The sequence below is a fragment of the Physella acuta genome, unplaced genomic scaffold, assembly GCF_028476545.2.
Source record: "Physella acuta isolate Inbredline_101_S28 unplaced genomic scaffold, ASM2847654v3 ptg001526l, whole genome shotgun sequence".
NCBI classification, from domain to species: Eukaryota; Metazoa; Mollusca; class Gastropoda; family Physidae; genus Physella; species Physella acuta.
This window is the reverse complement of record NW_026733041.1, coordinates 11,981-24,583: the sequence shown is the minus strand read 5'-3', so window position 1 is coordinate 24,583 and position 12,603 is coordinate 11,981. Positions and strand designations below refer to the sequence as shown.

The 12,603-nt window shown below is 42.0% G+C and overlaps 2 protein-coding genes across 3 annotated transcripts in view; one reads left to right on the top strand and one right to left on the bottom strand.

Moving 5' to 3' along the window:
- The window catches only part of LOC131928609 (death domain-containing protein 1), a gene marked incomplete at its 5' end in the record, with an annotated part of 28,354 nt that overhangs the window by 9,023 nt on the left and 6,728 nt on the right, over nt 1-12,603 (bottom strand). For both annotated transcript variants that reach the window (XM_059284681.1, XM_059284680.1), the window contains 1 exon segment: nt 1,505-1,603. In XM_059284681.1, coding sequence (XP_059140664.1) covers nt 1,505-1,603 — 99 coding nt within the window.
- LOC131928610 (uncharacterized) lies at nt 2,905-11,410 on the top strand. The gene is made up of 4 exons (XM_059284683.1): nt 2,905-3,045; nt 8,346-8,429; nt 9,572-9,704; nt 10,319-11,410. The coding sequence occupies exons 2-4, from the start codon at nt 8,354-8,356 to the stop codon at nt 11,148-11,150; spliced, it is 1,041 nt and encodes a 346-aa protein (XP_059140666.1). The 5' UTR covers nt 2,905-3,045; nt 8,346-8,353; the 3' UTR covers nt 11,151-11,410.

Here is a 12,603-nt window from a genome sequence, read left to right as displayed (position 1 = left end):
ACGTGACATCACGTCTGGTCCCTGCAGACGGTCATGTGATCGTTTGTCGTTTCACACCTCCTGCCTCACGCTGATTGGCTGGTTTTGTCTGTCGGTCTGTCTGTCGTCACATGGCCAGGAATGCGACATGCCAGGATGAAGGACGACCGTTGGTACCGTTAACCCTAAACATGTATGTGCTTACACAATGGCATCAGGGGGTGGGGGTGGGGTCCGCACAGGGTATGCTTGTTGCATAACACATAATAATAAAGTAGACAGTGAGTATGAAAAAGAACAATGCTATTTAACACTGACTTTGATACTCATTTTTCTTATTTGCAAAAAAATAATAAATAAAAATAAAAATACTATTCTAAATAGTTGGATGATTTTTTTTTCTTTAAAACCTAACTTTATTTTCGTGGAAAATGGTGTCTGTTGAACGCCTTCCAGTGACACATCCACTGAAATATTGTATTTTTGTGTTTAAGCTAGAAATGTGCTTAACTAATTTAACTCCATTAACTTTCCTTTAGATCAGGGGTCTTCAAACTACGGCCCGCGGGCCGGATGCGGCCCGCGAGGTCCTCTCATCCGGCCCGCGGAGATCTTTTTGTCCACGGAAAAAACGTTTGCTGGTGCTGGCTGAGGAACTTTGCCTAGAAAAATCAAAGACATGCCTGGAATAAACTGGCCCCCGAACTGAAATTTGATAGTTAATGCGGCCCTCGAACTGAAAAGTTTGGAGACCCCTGCTTTAGATCTCTAAAAGTCTTAAAGCATACATGACATCAAGCAATTTAACCAGAAGTTAACCCCCCCTACCCCTCACACCCTATCTTATCTTCTATTCTAATTGCCAGGCTTCTTCTCATAAACCCAGCCTCCTCCCTTTCTGAGCAGTATGTCGGTTGTCTTGATTTTCTTTCTCTACTGACATCACCGGCCCAGGAGGTGTCTCCCATTAGCCAGGCGGGCCTCAACACGGCAAACTCCAACCAACTTGTTTATGAAGATATCGGTTACAATCATGGCGTATATTGATCGCTTACATCAGTATATTGTCTATGTTAGACAATACTCCCACACGCTGCGATACGACGTCCAACTCCAACAGCTTACTCAGACATGACAGCAGAGGCGTAGCGACCCATTCCGGCGCCCGGGACAAACTATCAAACTTCCGCCCGCCCCCCTTTCCTGGTATAAAAATATAGTTCATCTTGTAGGCAAAAGCGCCCCCCTCCCCCACCTTTTTTTGGAAATGGTTTGGGGAGGGGGGGGGGGGGAAGGCGAAGATAGAAGTTAAATCAATCAACCAGGAGAGCTGGGTAATAGTCGATTTCCTGCACTTTAACGCTGCATAATTCAATAATGTAACTCAAAATGAGGTTTTATGGTTTATCATACCCAATATGGCGCCCCCTTAGGGTCGGCGCCCGAGGCGGTCGCCCCACCCGCCCTCCCCTGCATGACAGAGCTAACAGTAAACAGCGAGATGTATACAGGGGTAAATACAGACCTGTGGTTTGATTGGCTGTTTCATTTTCTCCTCTTTCAGCTTCCTAGCCAGTGCCATTTTCTTGGCTTTTGCCGGGTTGGGTGGGCAGGGCAAGGTTATCTGTTGCAGAAGTGGGGGAAACATTTTTAAAAAAAACATTTTCATTCTTAATATGCATAGTTAATTTACATGTTATAACAATTAGTTAAGTAATGCTATTACAACCGCACTTAGAGCGTTAACATCTAGGTCTCGTGTTAACATCACTAAAGAGAGAAAATAGTCTAGTCGGAAAGCCACGCAGAGGGAGTAGAGTTGGACTGTAACTTCAGCCAGAGTATAACAAGATCTGATAGGGGTGGCGTGGTTGAGCGGTTGAAGCTCATAGTTGCTACAGAGAAAAGTATCGAGTTCGAACACCCAGGCAGTGAGGTTTCGATTACTGGGGACAGCAACCCATCTTGAAGAGAAAACGTGATGTTGGTTGGACAAAAGCTATTGAAGCAAATCCAAAAAATAAACAACCATGAGGTTGGAATGGTGGCCAGGGTCTATATGGCGAACTACATGTTGAAACTCAATACTGAGCTGTGTTGGAGGATATCCCATCCAACATATTATAAACGAAGAATAAGAAGAAAAGACATAATACGCATGGAAAATGTTAAAAGCTGTTTTGAGTTCTATGCTAGGGTGTCGATAATTACCTATTTTGTCAATACCGACCGGGTCCTGATATGTCCTTAAGTGTCGCGCTAATGTCCTAGCAGAGGCGTAGCGACCCTTCCCGGCGCCCGGGGACAAACTTTCGATTTCCACCCCCTCCCCCTCGAACTTTCAATGTGCACCCCCCTCGAACTTTTATTTGCACCCCCTCCCCCTCAAATTTTTAATTTGGCGCCCCCCTAAGGTCGGCGCCCGGGGACATATGTCCCCCCCCCCGCCACCACCCCCCCCCCTCGCTACGCCTCTGTGTCCTAGCATGATCTCTAACCAGTTATAAACTAATTTTTAAAAAGTCGTGAGCGCTAAAAGCCTAGATACTTCAGACATTACCTAAAACAAGACAAATTTCTTGTACTTTATAATGATATAGACACAGTCCTGTTATGTCCTTAAAATCAAGCCAATGTCATGACATTAATTGTATACAAACATAAGCAATACGACAAAGTCCTCAAATACTAGCCGTAGTCCTGACATGTCCTAAAAATTTAGAAAAAGTCCTAAAAAGTGTGTCAATTTATCTCTATCGTATCTATCATGACTTGTATTCGAACCTTGAACCTTTTGCTGATACCGGCACGCTCCAACCAACCTGCCTCGTACTTATAAACGTATTGTGCTCTAAATATCACAGTGCTTACAGTAACGTTCACTTTTTTTCTAAATTCACACCGTGTTATGCCAAGTCTAATTAACGACTTGATTAAGTAAACAAACGGTCCGACAAATGTATCGTTATTGAGAGCTTTGTATGAAGGTCACAGAGACTTAACTACTTGTGTACGAAATCAAATCATCCTGTTGTCCAGCTAAGATTTGAACTATCAGCGTACTTGGTGAGTTTTATGATTTAAAATACATACACGTATAGATTTTTGTCGTTTATGAACTATCAGCGTATTCAGTGTTTCTTCCAGACTTTTTTCTCCTGGGGGGGCACTTGAAATTTTCGGTGGGGGGGGGGGGGGGGGGGGGGGGAGGGCGGTAGTCTTTCTTCGGGGGGGGGGGCGGACTCTGTTAAAAGTATATATTTTCTATATAAATTATATACATTTCATTTCGTTCGGGGGGGGGGGGCGGTAGCAAAGCCCCCCCCCCCCCCCCCGAAGAGATGCCTGGAAGAAACTCTGAGCGTATTGGGTAAGTTTTATGATTTAAAATACATACACATATATATTTTTGTCGTTTATGAACTATCAGCGTATTGGGTGAGTTTTATGAATTAAAAAACATACACGTATAGATTTTTATCGTGTTATGTTATTGATGGCTGTAACATGTAGTAAGTAGTGTGGTTGGGCGGTAGAGCGCACGAGTGCTAACCCAAAAGTATCCAGTTAAGTTCCGTATGACCCCTAGTGTATCCATTGATAGATCTGGTGGATACTTAGGTCGCGAGTAGCCTACTGACTATAGAGTAGCTAGTTCGCTTCTAAAGTAAGACATGTTGTATGTCTATTTTGGATTGGTACCTGATTCATTAGAGAAATGATACTAAGAACTAGCGGCATTAGCGGAAGAAACTTAGAACTATCAAAGAGACAAGGGAGGGGGTCGAATTGGTAGATCGTTCAACTTCTAACACATACGTCTTAAGTTCGGATCCCGTGTTTAAGTTAGTATAAGGAGTAAAGGCGGTTGGGCGTAGTGTTGACTACACTATCCTTACTACACGACGGTACAGAAACAGAGTTGTGGAACGACGTGGTCAAGTAGTAGAGCATTCGATTGCTAACACGAAAGTCTTGAGTTCGGATCCCAGGGCTCGAGTCTGTAAGATGTTCTACCCAGCTCTCATGCGTCCATGACTTATGTTAAGGAAAGTATAGACGGCTGAGCAAAATGCTGACCATACTATTCCTAAATAAACAGGTGAACTCTGTTTCTCCTTGCCCATGGACTGTTTAGTTCGAAAGTGTACTCATACTTTACTTACTTAAACAACCGTACCATATTCAGTGTATTAGTACACTTTTAAACGGACAGTATTAGTGAGACTAGGGGAAATAATCAAAAAATTTTACCAAAATAAAGTTGCGAGATATACACTCGTGACATTTTTACATTGGTAATTATGATTTTACTGTTATAAAACAGCATTAAATTTGATTTTATAAATAACTGAAAATATGTTTTAAAAACTTTGTAATGCATATCTTGTACATTCGTTACCTTTTTATAAATTATTTTTAGAAACATTTTTCATATCAATATCTAAAATGCTTAATATTTTACATACATTGGATTACACTGTTCCCAATAGTTTTCAGTAAAATAATAAATCTAGTTAAAGCTATTTCTAAATAGTTTCCAGTAAAATAATAGCTTTAAAAATTCTAGTTATAGCTATTTCTAAATAGTTTCCAGTAAAATAATAAATCTAGTTAAAGCTATTTCTAAATAGTTTCCACATTCTATTTTACTAATATCATATACGTAGTAAGGTAAAAAAAAAAAAAAAAAAAAAAAAAAAAAAATATACGTAGTAAGGTACTTTGGTCCACAACGTACAAAATGACCCCAATGACCCCTACTCCTTTTGAATTCGCATTTTTATCACCAAATTAATACTTACAGTTGTTTGGTTAACTTTACTAACTCTTCTATGAAAACACTGGTAACCAATTTTTGACCTTTAAAACTCCACTCTATCCCCACACCCCGTAACAGCTACACGCCTACCCACCCCTAACCTGTCGGTACTAATCATTCAAATAAACATAAACACCGACTTGAACATACCAACCTTTCACCCTCCCGGTTAAGCGCTCACACAGCAATCTGTTCGTCAAACCCTCCCCCCCCCCCCACCCACACACACTATAAATAGTAACACTTCTGTAGTTAGATCACACAGCACATAATTTGAAGCTTGCCTTTAACACACACAGACACCCTCTCCACGCCAGACATATCCACCCCCCTCCCCCTCTGCCCACTTTACCCTCAGACATGATAACCCCACATTCCCTTTAACTGTTCCAACGACCCCACCACCCACCTCAACATCAATATCCAGAACTTATTTAAAGTTCTAAATCTTGTTTCTTTCCCCTAATCTTTCACACAGCAACCTTTTGAAAACTCAACGCGACCAGTATATAAATAAACACTCTTTCAACTAGTCAACTTAATTTGTTTCCCTACATAGAAAATGCTTCACTGTCCCATTGACCCTCTCTGAGAAATGTCCTTTCCACTCCCCACCCAGACTTCTGACACTTTCATTTGACCTTCACTCCTTTTACTGTCATCCTTTTCCAATTTTTTTTATAATCATATACATGACATCATGTAAATATTCATTAATTACATTTGCAAAACCTTTCGTTTTCATTTGATGTTCGAAATTATGTAAAAAATGTGATGTTGGTGTACTAGTTTTAATTTCAAATAAAAGTATTTTTAAAAAAAATAAGAAAAAAAAAATAAAAAATTTCCACATGCCCCAACTCAACTACTCCAAAAGCCTTAGAATAACCGACGGCGCCTCCATCTCCACAGCCGAACTAACGGCCATCCTTATGGCCTTCGAGTATACTCCAACCAGAGGCGTAGCGACCCTTCCCGGCGCCCGGGGACAAACTTTCAATTTGGCGCCCCCCTCTGGAACAAACCTTCAATTTTCAATTTGCACCCGCCCCCTCCCCCGCAAACTTTCCATTTGTACCCCCCCCCCCATATATATTTTTTATATTTATAATGACAAACTGCATCTCAAATGAGATTTTAATTTGTTTTTCCAACCCATTTTGGCGCCCCCTAAGGTCGGCGCCCGGGGACATATATACCCCCTTGCCCCCCCCCCCCCCCTGCCCCCCCCCCTTCGCTACGCCTCTGACTCCAACAACCCCTGTTACGAGTATCAGCATCCTAACCCACTCCCTATCAGCATTGCAGGCCATAAAAGGGGGAGAATACTGCAGAGACTACATCGTAGAAGAGATTCTACACAAATGTACCGAGATGAAACAAAGGGGACGATCGGTTCAGATGATCTGGATTCCCTCCCATATCGGCATACAAGGAAACGAGAATGCCGACAAAGCAGCAAAAAAGGGAGTGGAATCCAGAGCATTTGTTGAGACAGAAATTGATTCCTCCGAAGTGAAGGCTGCAATAAAGGAACAAATAAATGAAGGATGGGTTAAAAAGTGGAATGCCAGTTCTAAGGGGTAGGCACGCCCACTCAATACTGCGTCCACCTGACGGGAGACTGCAGATAACAGCAGACCAAAGGCCACCCGTTAATAAACAAGTTAATTAAAAAAGTCTAGTGACATTTATGCGCAATTTCCTTATGTTATCTAAAAATAGCTCTGACGTATAATGCTGGGATGCGTTCAAGCTAGAAGAACAATCGGTTTGTAGGTGTTTTTGTAATTTTAAAATTTGTGACCAAACGAGAGGATATTTTTGAAAACTTTCTTCGGCAATATTGCTCTAAATTATGGCAGGAATCGATTGGTACATGTTTCAAGTCGCTAAGTGGTCTGGTTGACGAGATATGGGCAAAAAACTGCTTTTTTTCGAGGTTTTTTGGCTTTTCCGGGAAATACATGAAAGAAACCCGGAATTTTTATGGCCTATGCTCATTCTTGTAACTTGCTTAACATAATTGCTTTTGGAACTAGTCATCGATATTGCTTCGTTGAGGAGGAGATACGACTTAAAGCCCGGACACACATTCATCCATACATTCATCCATCCATCCATCCATCCAGAAATGACGCGTTAATAAACGCAATTCTCCAGAATGGAAATTGCGCTAAAAACTAACAAGGCAGCGTTTAGGATCAGACGCCTTCCTGCACACTAAGAAATGGTGCCACACATGCACAGAAAAAAAACACAATAGGCCATTACCTCATACACTGCAACAATAGCGTAGCGAAGGGGGGGGGGGGGGGCGGGGGGGGACATATGTCCCCGGGCGCCGACCTTAGGGGGCGCCAAAATGGGTTGGAAAAATAAATTGAAAGGTTGAGGGGGGTGCAAAGCGAAAGTTTGAGGGGGGGGGGTGCAAATCGAAATCTTGAGGGGGGGGGTGCAAATCGAACAGTTTGTCCCCGGGCGCCGGGAAGGGTCGCAACGCCTCTGCACTGCAAGGAATATGACAATCAAAGAAAAGAACTCCTCAACTACATCCAAACAAACAAAAACATAACAGTAACAACTGCAACATTACTGGCTATGGACGCCCCATCCACTCTACATAGCCTGGTCAAAAAATATGTCCACTAAACAGAAGAATCAATCTAACAAGTTGTACAGTTTACAGATAAAATAAACATCACCAATCAACACAATTCAGAACTCGCACAATAAAAAACCAAATCCAAAATTGAAAGGAAACCAAATGAAGTTAAATTGAACATAAACAAAAACAACAAATCAACTATCAAAAATACAGCCTGCGATATAATCTTGAGATTGAAAGCGGACTATAAACCCCAAACAACAAAAACAAAAACAACAACAACAACAACAACAACAACAACAACAACAACTTTACATTGATTGATTTCTCCGAAACTGACCCAAGCACAGCATATGTACTTGTTTTAATTGCAAATAAAAGTATTTAAAATTTTTTTTTTTAATTAATGTTAAATACAACAGTAAAAAAAGGGCAACTAATTTGTCGTCGAAGATTTTTCAACATTTTCGTCTATCAAGCCGCTTAATAGGATCAAGGTCTAGCTCTAACGTAACAGCTTTAAGTGGCTTAGATGTGGAGAGCAAAGAATCAACAAAGACATCGCTGCCAATAAGAACATGGACATCTCAGCTATCAGTTGAGTTCATGAGGAACACAGGGGTCATCCATAAATGACGTCACGCTTTTTGGACGATTTTTACCTCCCCCCTCCCCGTCCCTCACACGTCGTCACAAAAAGCCAACCCCCCCCCCCTAAAATGACGTCACACCTCGATTTATATTTTGGAAAACTACATTTAAAAATTTAAAAAATTAACTTTTTTTAAGGGTAAATACATATTTTTAAAAACGTTTTGGCGACTTATTTTTGTTCATTTTTTGTTTTCACGGTGATATTCCCCCTTAAGATAATTGAAAACATAATCGACATATTGAACTAAATCAAACATATTTTTAAAACTTGACAATTCCCAGAGACCAGAATGCTTGTGACGGTCACGTGGTTGGTCTGTCTGGCCAAGCTGGTCACTGCAAGAAAAAACCTGGACACACCGGAGGGTAAGTTCAACGACCTTAAGATAGCTACAACCGTTATGTCGTGTTTTTTTTTTAGAATTTTAGATATTAACCAAATTATGATGGTATAGCTACAACCGTTATGTCATATTTTTTTAGATTTTTAGATATCCAAATTTAGATGGTATACTTACAATTGTTATGTTTTCCTAGAAATTTAGATTACTACAGCTGAATTATGATAGTTTAATTACAACTATTATATTTTCTTAGATTTTTAGATAACTGAATCATGATAGTATAGTTAAAACTGTTATGTTTTCTTAGATTTTTAGATAGCCGAATTATGATAATAAAGTTACAACTATTATGTTTTCTTAGATTTATAGATATCAACCGAATTATGATAGTATAGTTACAACTGTGATGTTGTTTTCAAGTATCATGTTATATTTTCTTATAATATTAGGTATCAGCCGAATTATGATGGTATAGTTACAACCATTATGTGTTGTGTTCTTATATTTTTAGATATCAGCCGAATTATGATGGTGTAGTTAAACCGTTATGTTTTATTAGATTCTTAGGTATCGACGAAACTATGACAGTTAAGTTATAGCCATAGTGTTATATTTTCAAAAAGATTTTTAGATATTGACGGAACTATGATGGTATACTAATACTAGATGTTTTTTTGTGTTTGGAGATTTTACCTATAGATGAATTGAGGATATCAGTTCTAACTTTAATTAAACTTTGTAAACTGGTTCACAAAGACCTAATTTTGAGAAAGTGTGACGTCACAATATTGTATGTAACCAATTGTGGACAGAATGTAACGATATACGAGTTGGGGTGGGGGTGGGGGGAGGTGGATGTCAGACATCCAAACAGTGTAATGTTATTTTTGGACGCACGACTTAATAAAGGAAAACATAGGCAGATGAAGTTGAGTTCACCTGTTCCATTAATTTGGGAAAACGAAGAGATAGTGTACCCGACACTATGCCAACCACCTTTTCTTTCCCTAACGTGAGCCAGGTACCTATTAGAGCTGGGTGGACTCAGGTACGGCCTGCGGACTCGAGCCCGGGATCCGAACCCAAGACTTTCGGGTTAACAAACAACCGCTCTACCGCTCGACCACGCCGTCCATTGTAAACATTTGTGTGTGTTATTTTCAGACCAACATCCCGCCTGCCGGATGAACGACCGGTGCGTGGGGTCACTGACCCAGCGCTGGGTCAACGGCGACACGTACTGCTGCAACCATGAGGAGGTCCTCACCATCTACGTCCGCAGCGCTGACGACCCGAGGTAGCGTCGCCTAGCAACGGCCTTGACCCACTTGAACGACTGTCCAACAACGACCTTGACCCACTTGTAGGACTGCCATCAACGACCTTGACCCACGTGTACGACCACATAGCATCGACCTTGACACACTTGTACGACCGTCTAGCAACGACCTTGCCTCACTTGTACGAGAGCCTAGCAACGACCTTGACCCACTTGTACGACAGCATAGTCCTGACTGGCAACAGCTTTGACCCACTTAGAAGACTGGCTTAAGCTGCCTACCATGACCGTGACCCACTTTTATGACTTTCGAGTGCCACCTGGCACCTGACTTGACCTACTGCCTCAAGCTGCCTAGCAACAGCCTTAACCTATTTAACACAAGTGTCTAAACCTGCCTAGAAACGACCTTGACCTAGTGTTTTATGACTGTCTAACCCTACCTAGCAACGACCTTTATACACATCTACGTCTGTCTAACGCAGCCTTGACCCATTTTACACTACATAAAATATCAGAACACAACCAAGCGATAAACCTCTATTTCCTTTGTAATTTAAACCGAGAATGATAACAAGAAAAGAATAGCCTTCAGCTAAACCTAACTTAAGCTAATCCAAACTCTATTACAGTGAAATGGTGCCACTGTTTAAGGCAGCCCACATACGCTTTTGGGACTCTGAATCTCCACACGGGAAACGCCGACCGGAAAATGCCGGCAAGGCTTCGCAAAAGAACTTGACCCCCGCCAGAACAAAGAGCAAAGAACCGCGAACAGAGAATTTCAACATCTCCATTAACCAGTCGGAAGCGGAGCGGTCGCCGTACAGGATCCTTACCGGCAGACGTGACACTGATCGTAGCAGACGTGACACAAGGCGTGACGTGAATGACGCGGATCACGTCGGAAGTGATACAATCCCCAGGGTACTTAGAGTACAGCAAGACGGCGGTCGGAGCAGGCGTCATCACGGACGTGGCATGGATCGCGGCGGACGTGGCATGGATCACGTAGGACGTGACGCGGATCACGAAGGACGTGACACGGATCACGGCGAACGTGACAACCCCCGGTTCAGACGTAGCATCTCGCTGCAAAAAATGCTAGAGCGAGCAGAAAGCGAGACGGCGAAGGAAATCTCCAACAAAATCTCCAACCAAGACAGCGACTCGGGATTGGCGAAAGTGGGAGAGTCAGTCCTCAACAACATCGGGCATTTGTTCTCCATCCCCTCAGGATACTCCAACACCACCCCCTCTACAACAACGAAACCCCAACCCAAACTTGCCGCCGTCGCCCGTGGCAACGCAGCCTCACCATCGAGCAGACGGCTTGTGGCCCCGCAGCGTGTACACGGTCAGCACCAGCTGATGTGCACGTGCGAGCCTATGAGCAGGGTGGAGGAAGAGATGAGCACGTTCAGCACGTTCCTGGCACTCCTCGCCCAGCTCTTAGCTTGCTAGTCGCGGCCGCCATGATTGTCGACCCGGAAGTTGAAGGTTCGGTTCTCGGCCTTGACATTGGTGCGTCATAGCGAGGGTCCAGACAAAAATGTCAAGAATCTTTTAAATTCCTCTTATTTTTCCCATTTTATAAAGTACATTTGACTAATAATTGGGCAACTTATAAAATTTTTAATATGTTCACATCACTTTGAATAAAATAACAAAATAATGTATTTTTTGTCACTTCATAAAGAAATAAAGCAGGTGTATAAATTAAAGTATTGAATTACTTTTTTGGATTTGTCATTGTCTACACGTTTAATTGACAATGGTTGTTATTTAATTTTCTTTCTTTGCAAATTGTTTCATAAGTTTCTAATCACAATATGTCCGTATTAAAAAAAAAAACTTTTGTTTTCTTTTCCTTCTTCTTCGTTCTAAATTATAAATAAAACTGGACGGGGTATACTCCAACGTAATTAAAAGTATTACCTTTCAACTTCTGCTTTTCTTCTCATTCTTCTTCGTTCTTAATTTTTAGTGTTGGGAGGGATCGAGCCTTATCTGCCACAACGTTTGAACTCGAGACTTTTTTCGAATTTTGTCAACCATGAACTTTTTCCGACTCGACCACGCCTCCATCACAATAAAGGATACGTGTCAACTGGTTATGCGCCATTGAGGCCATTGACTCCGATTTCAGCCTGCTTTTCTTTTTGGATTTGCTTCCATAGCCTTTGTCCAACCAAGAACAAACTACAAGGCAGCAGTTGTTTGATTTAGGAGTTGTCTCTCCTAGAAGAGTGGCTGTCCCCAGCTAACGAGCCTCATCTGCCCGAGGGTTCGAACTCGAGACTTTTTCGGTTTAACAACCATGAGCTTGACCACGCCGACCCCCCCCCCCCCCTTTCAACTTGATACGCTATATTAACCCTGCTTTTCATTTCTAATTAGCTTAAATAGCCTTTATCTATCCAAGAACCAACTACAAAGCAGAAGTTGTTTAATGTGGAGTTGTCTCTCCTAGAAGAGTTGCCGTCCCTAGCTATCGAGCCTCACACTTGTTCAAGACTTTAATTTCAGCCACCATGAGCTTTACCAACCCGACCACGCCATTCCTTTACAGTCCTTTACACTTCATAAATCAGAGTTCAGACCGGGTATATGTCCACATCCCCCTTGACTAGATCGGAAAAATACGGGAATTTTTTAAATTGAAAACATCAACAGTGTTTGTAAGTTTCATGTAACCCATTGTCCCCCATCCTCCCAGGGTAAAATGTCTAAAAGAAACCCTACATTGGAGTCAATTCAGCGGATATAGATTCCCGAAAAGTCACCTTACAAGCTAGGCATAATGCCAGAGGCGTAGAGAGGGGGGGATATATGTCCCCGGGCGCCGACCTTAGGGGGCGCCAAAATGGGTTGGAAAAACAAATTGAAAGTTTGAGGGGGTGCAAATCGAAAGTTT

Bases quoted from the DNA above. Each gene is read 5' to 3' on its own strand.
- LOC131928610 (XM_059284683.1), top strand. From the start codon at position 8,354: ATGCTTGTGACGGTCACGTGGTTGGTCTGTCTGGCCAAGCTGGTCACT. The intron at 8,430-9,571 runs GTAAGTTCAACG...TGTTATTTTCAG, and splicing joins AAACCTGGACACACCGGAGG to ACCAACATCCCGCCTGCCGG. The intron at 9,705-10,318 runs GTAGCGTCGCCT...ACTCTATTACAG, and splicing joins CGCAGCGCTGACGACCCGAG to TGAAATGGTGCCACTGTTTA.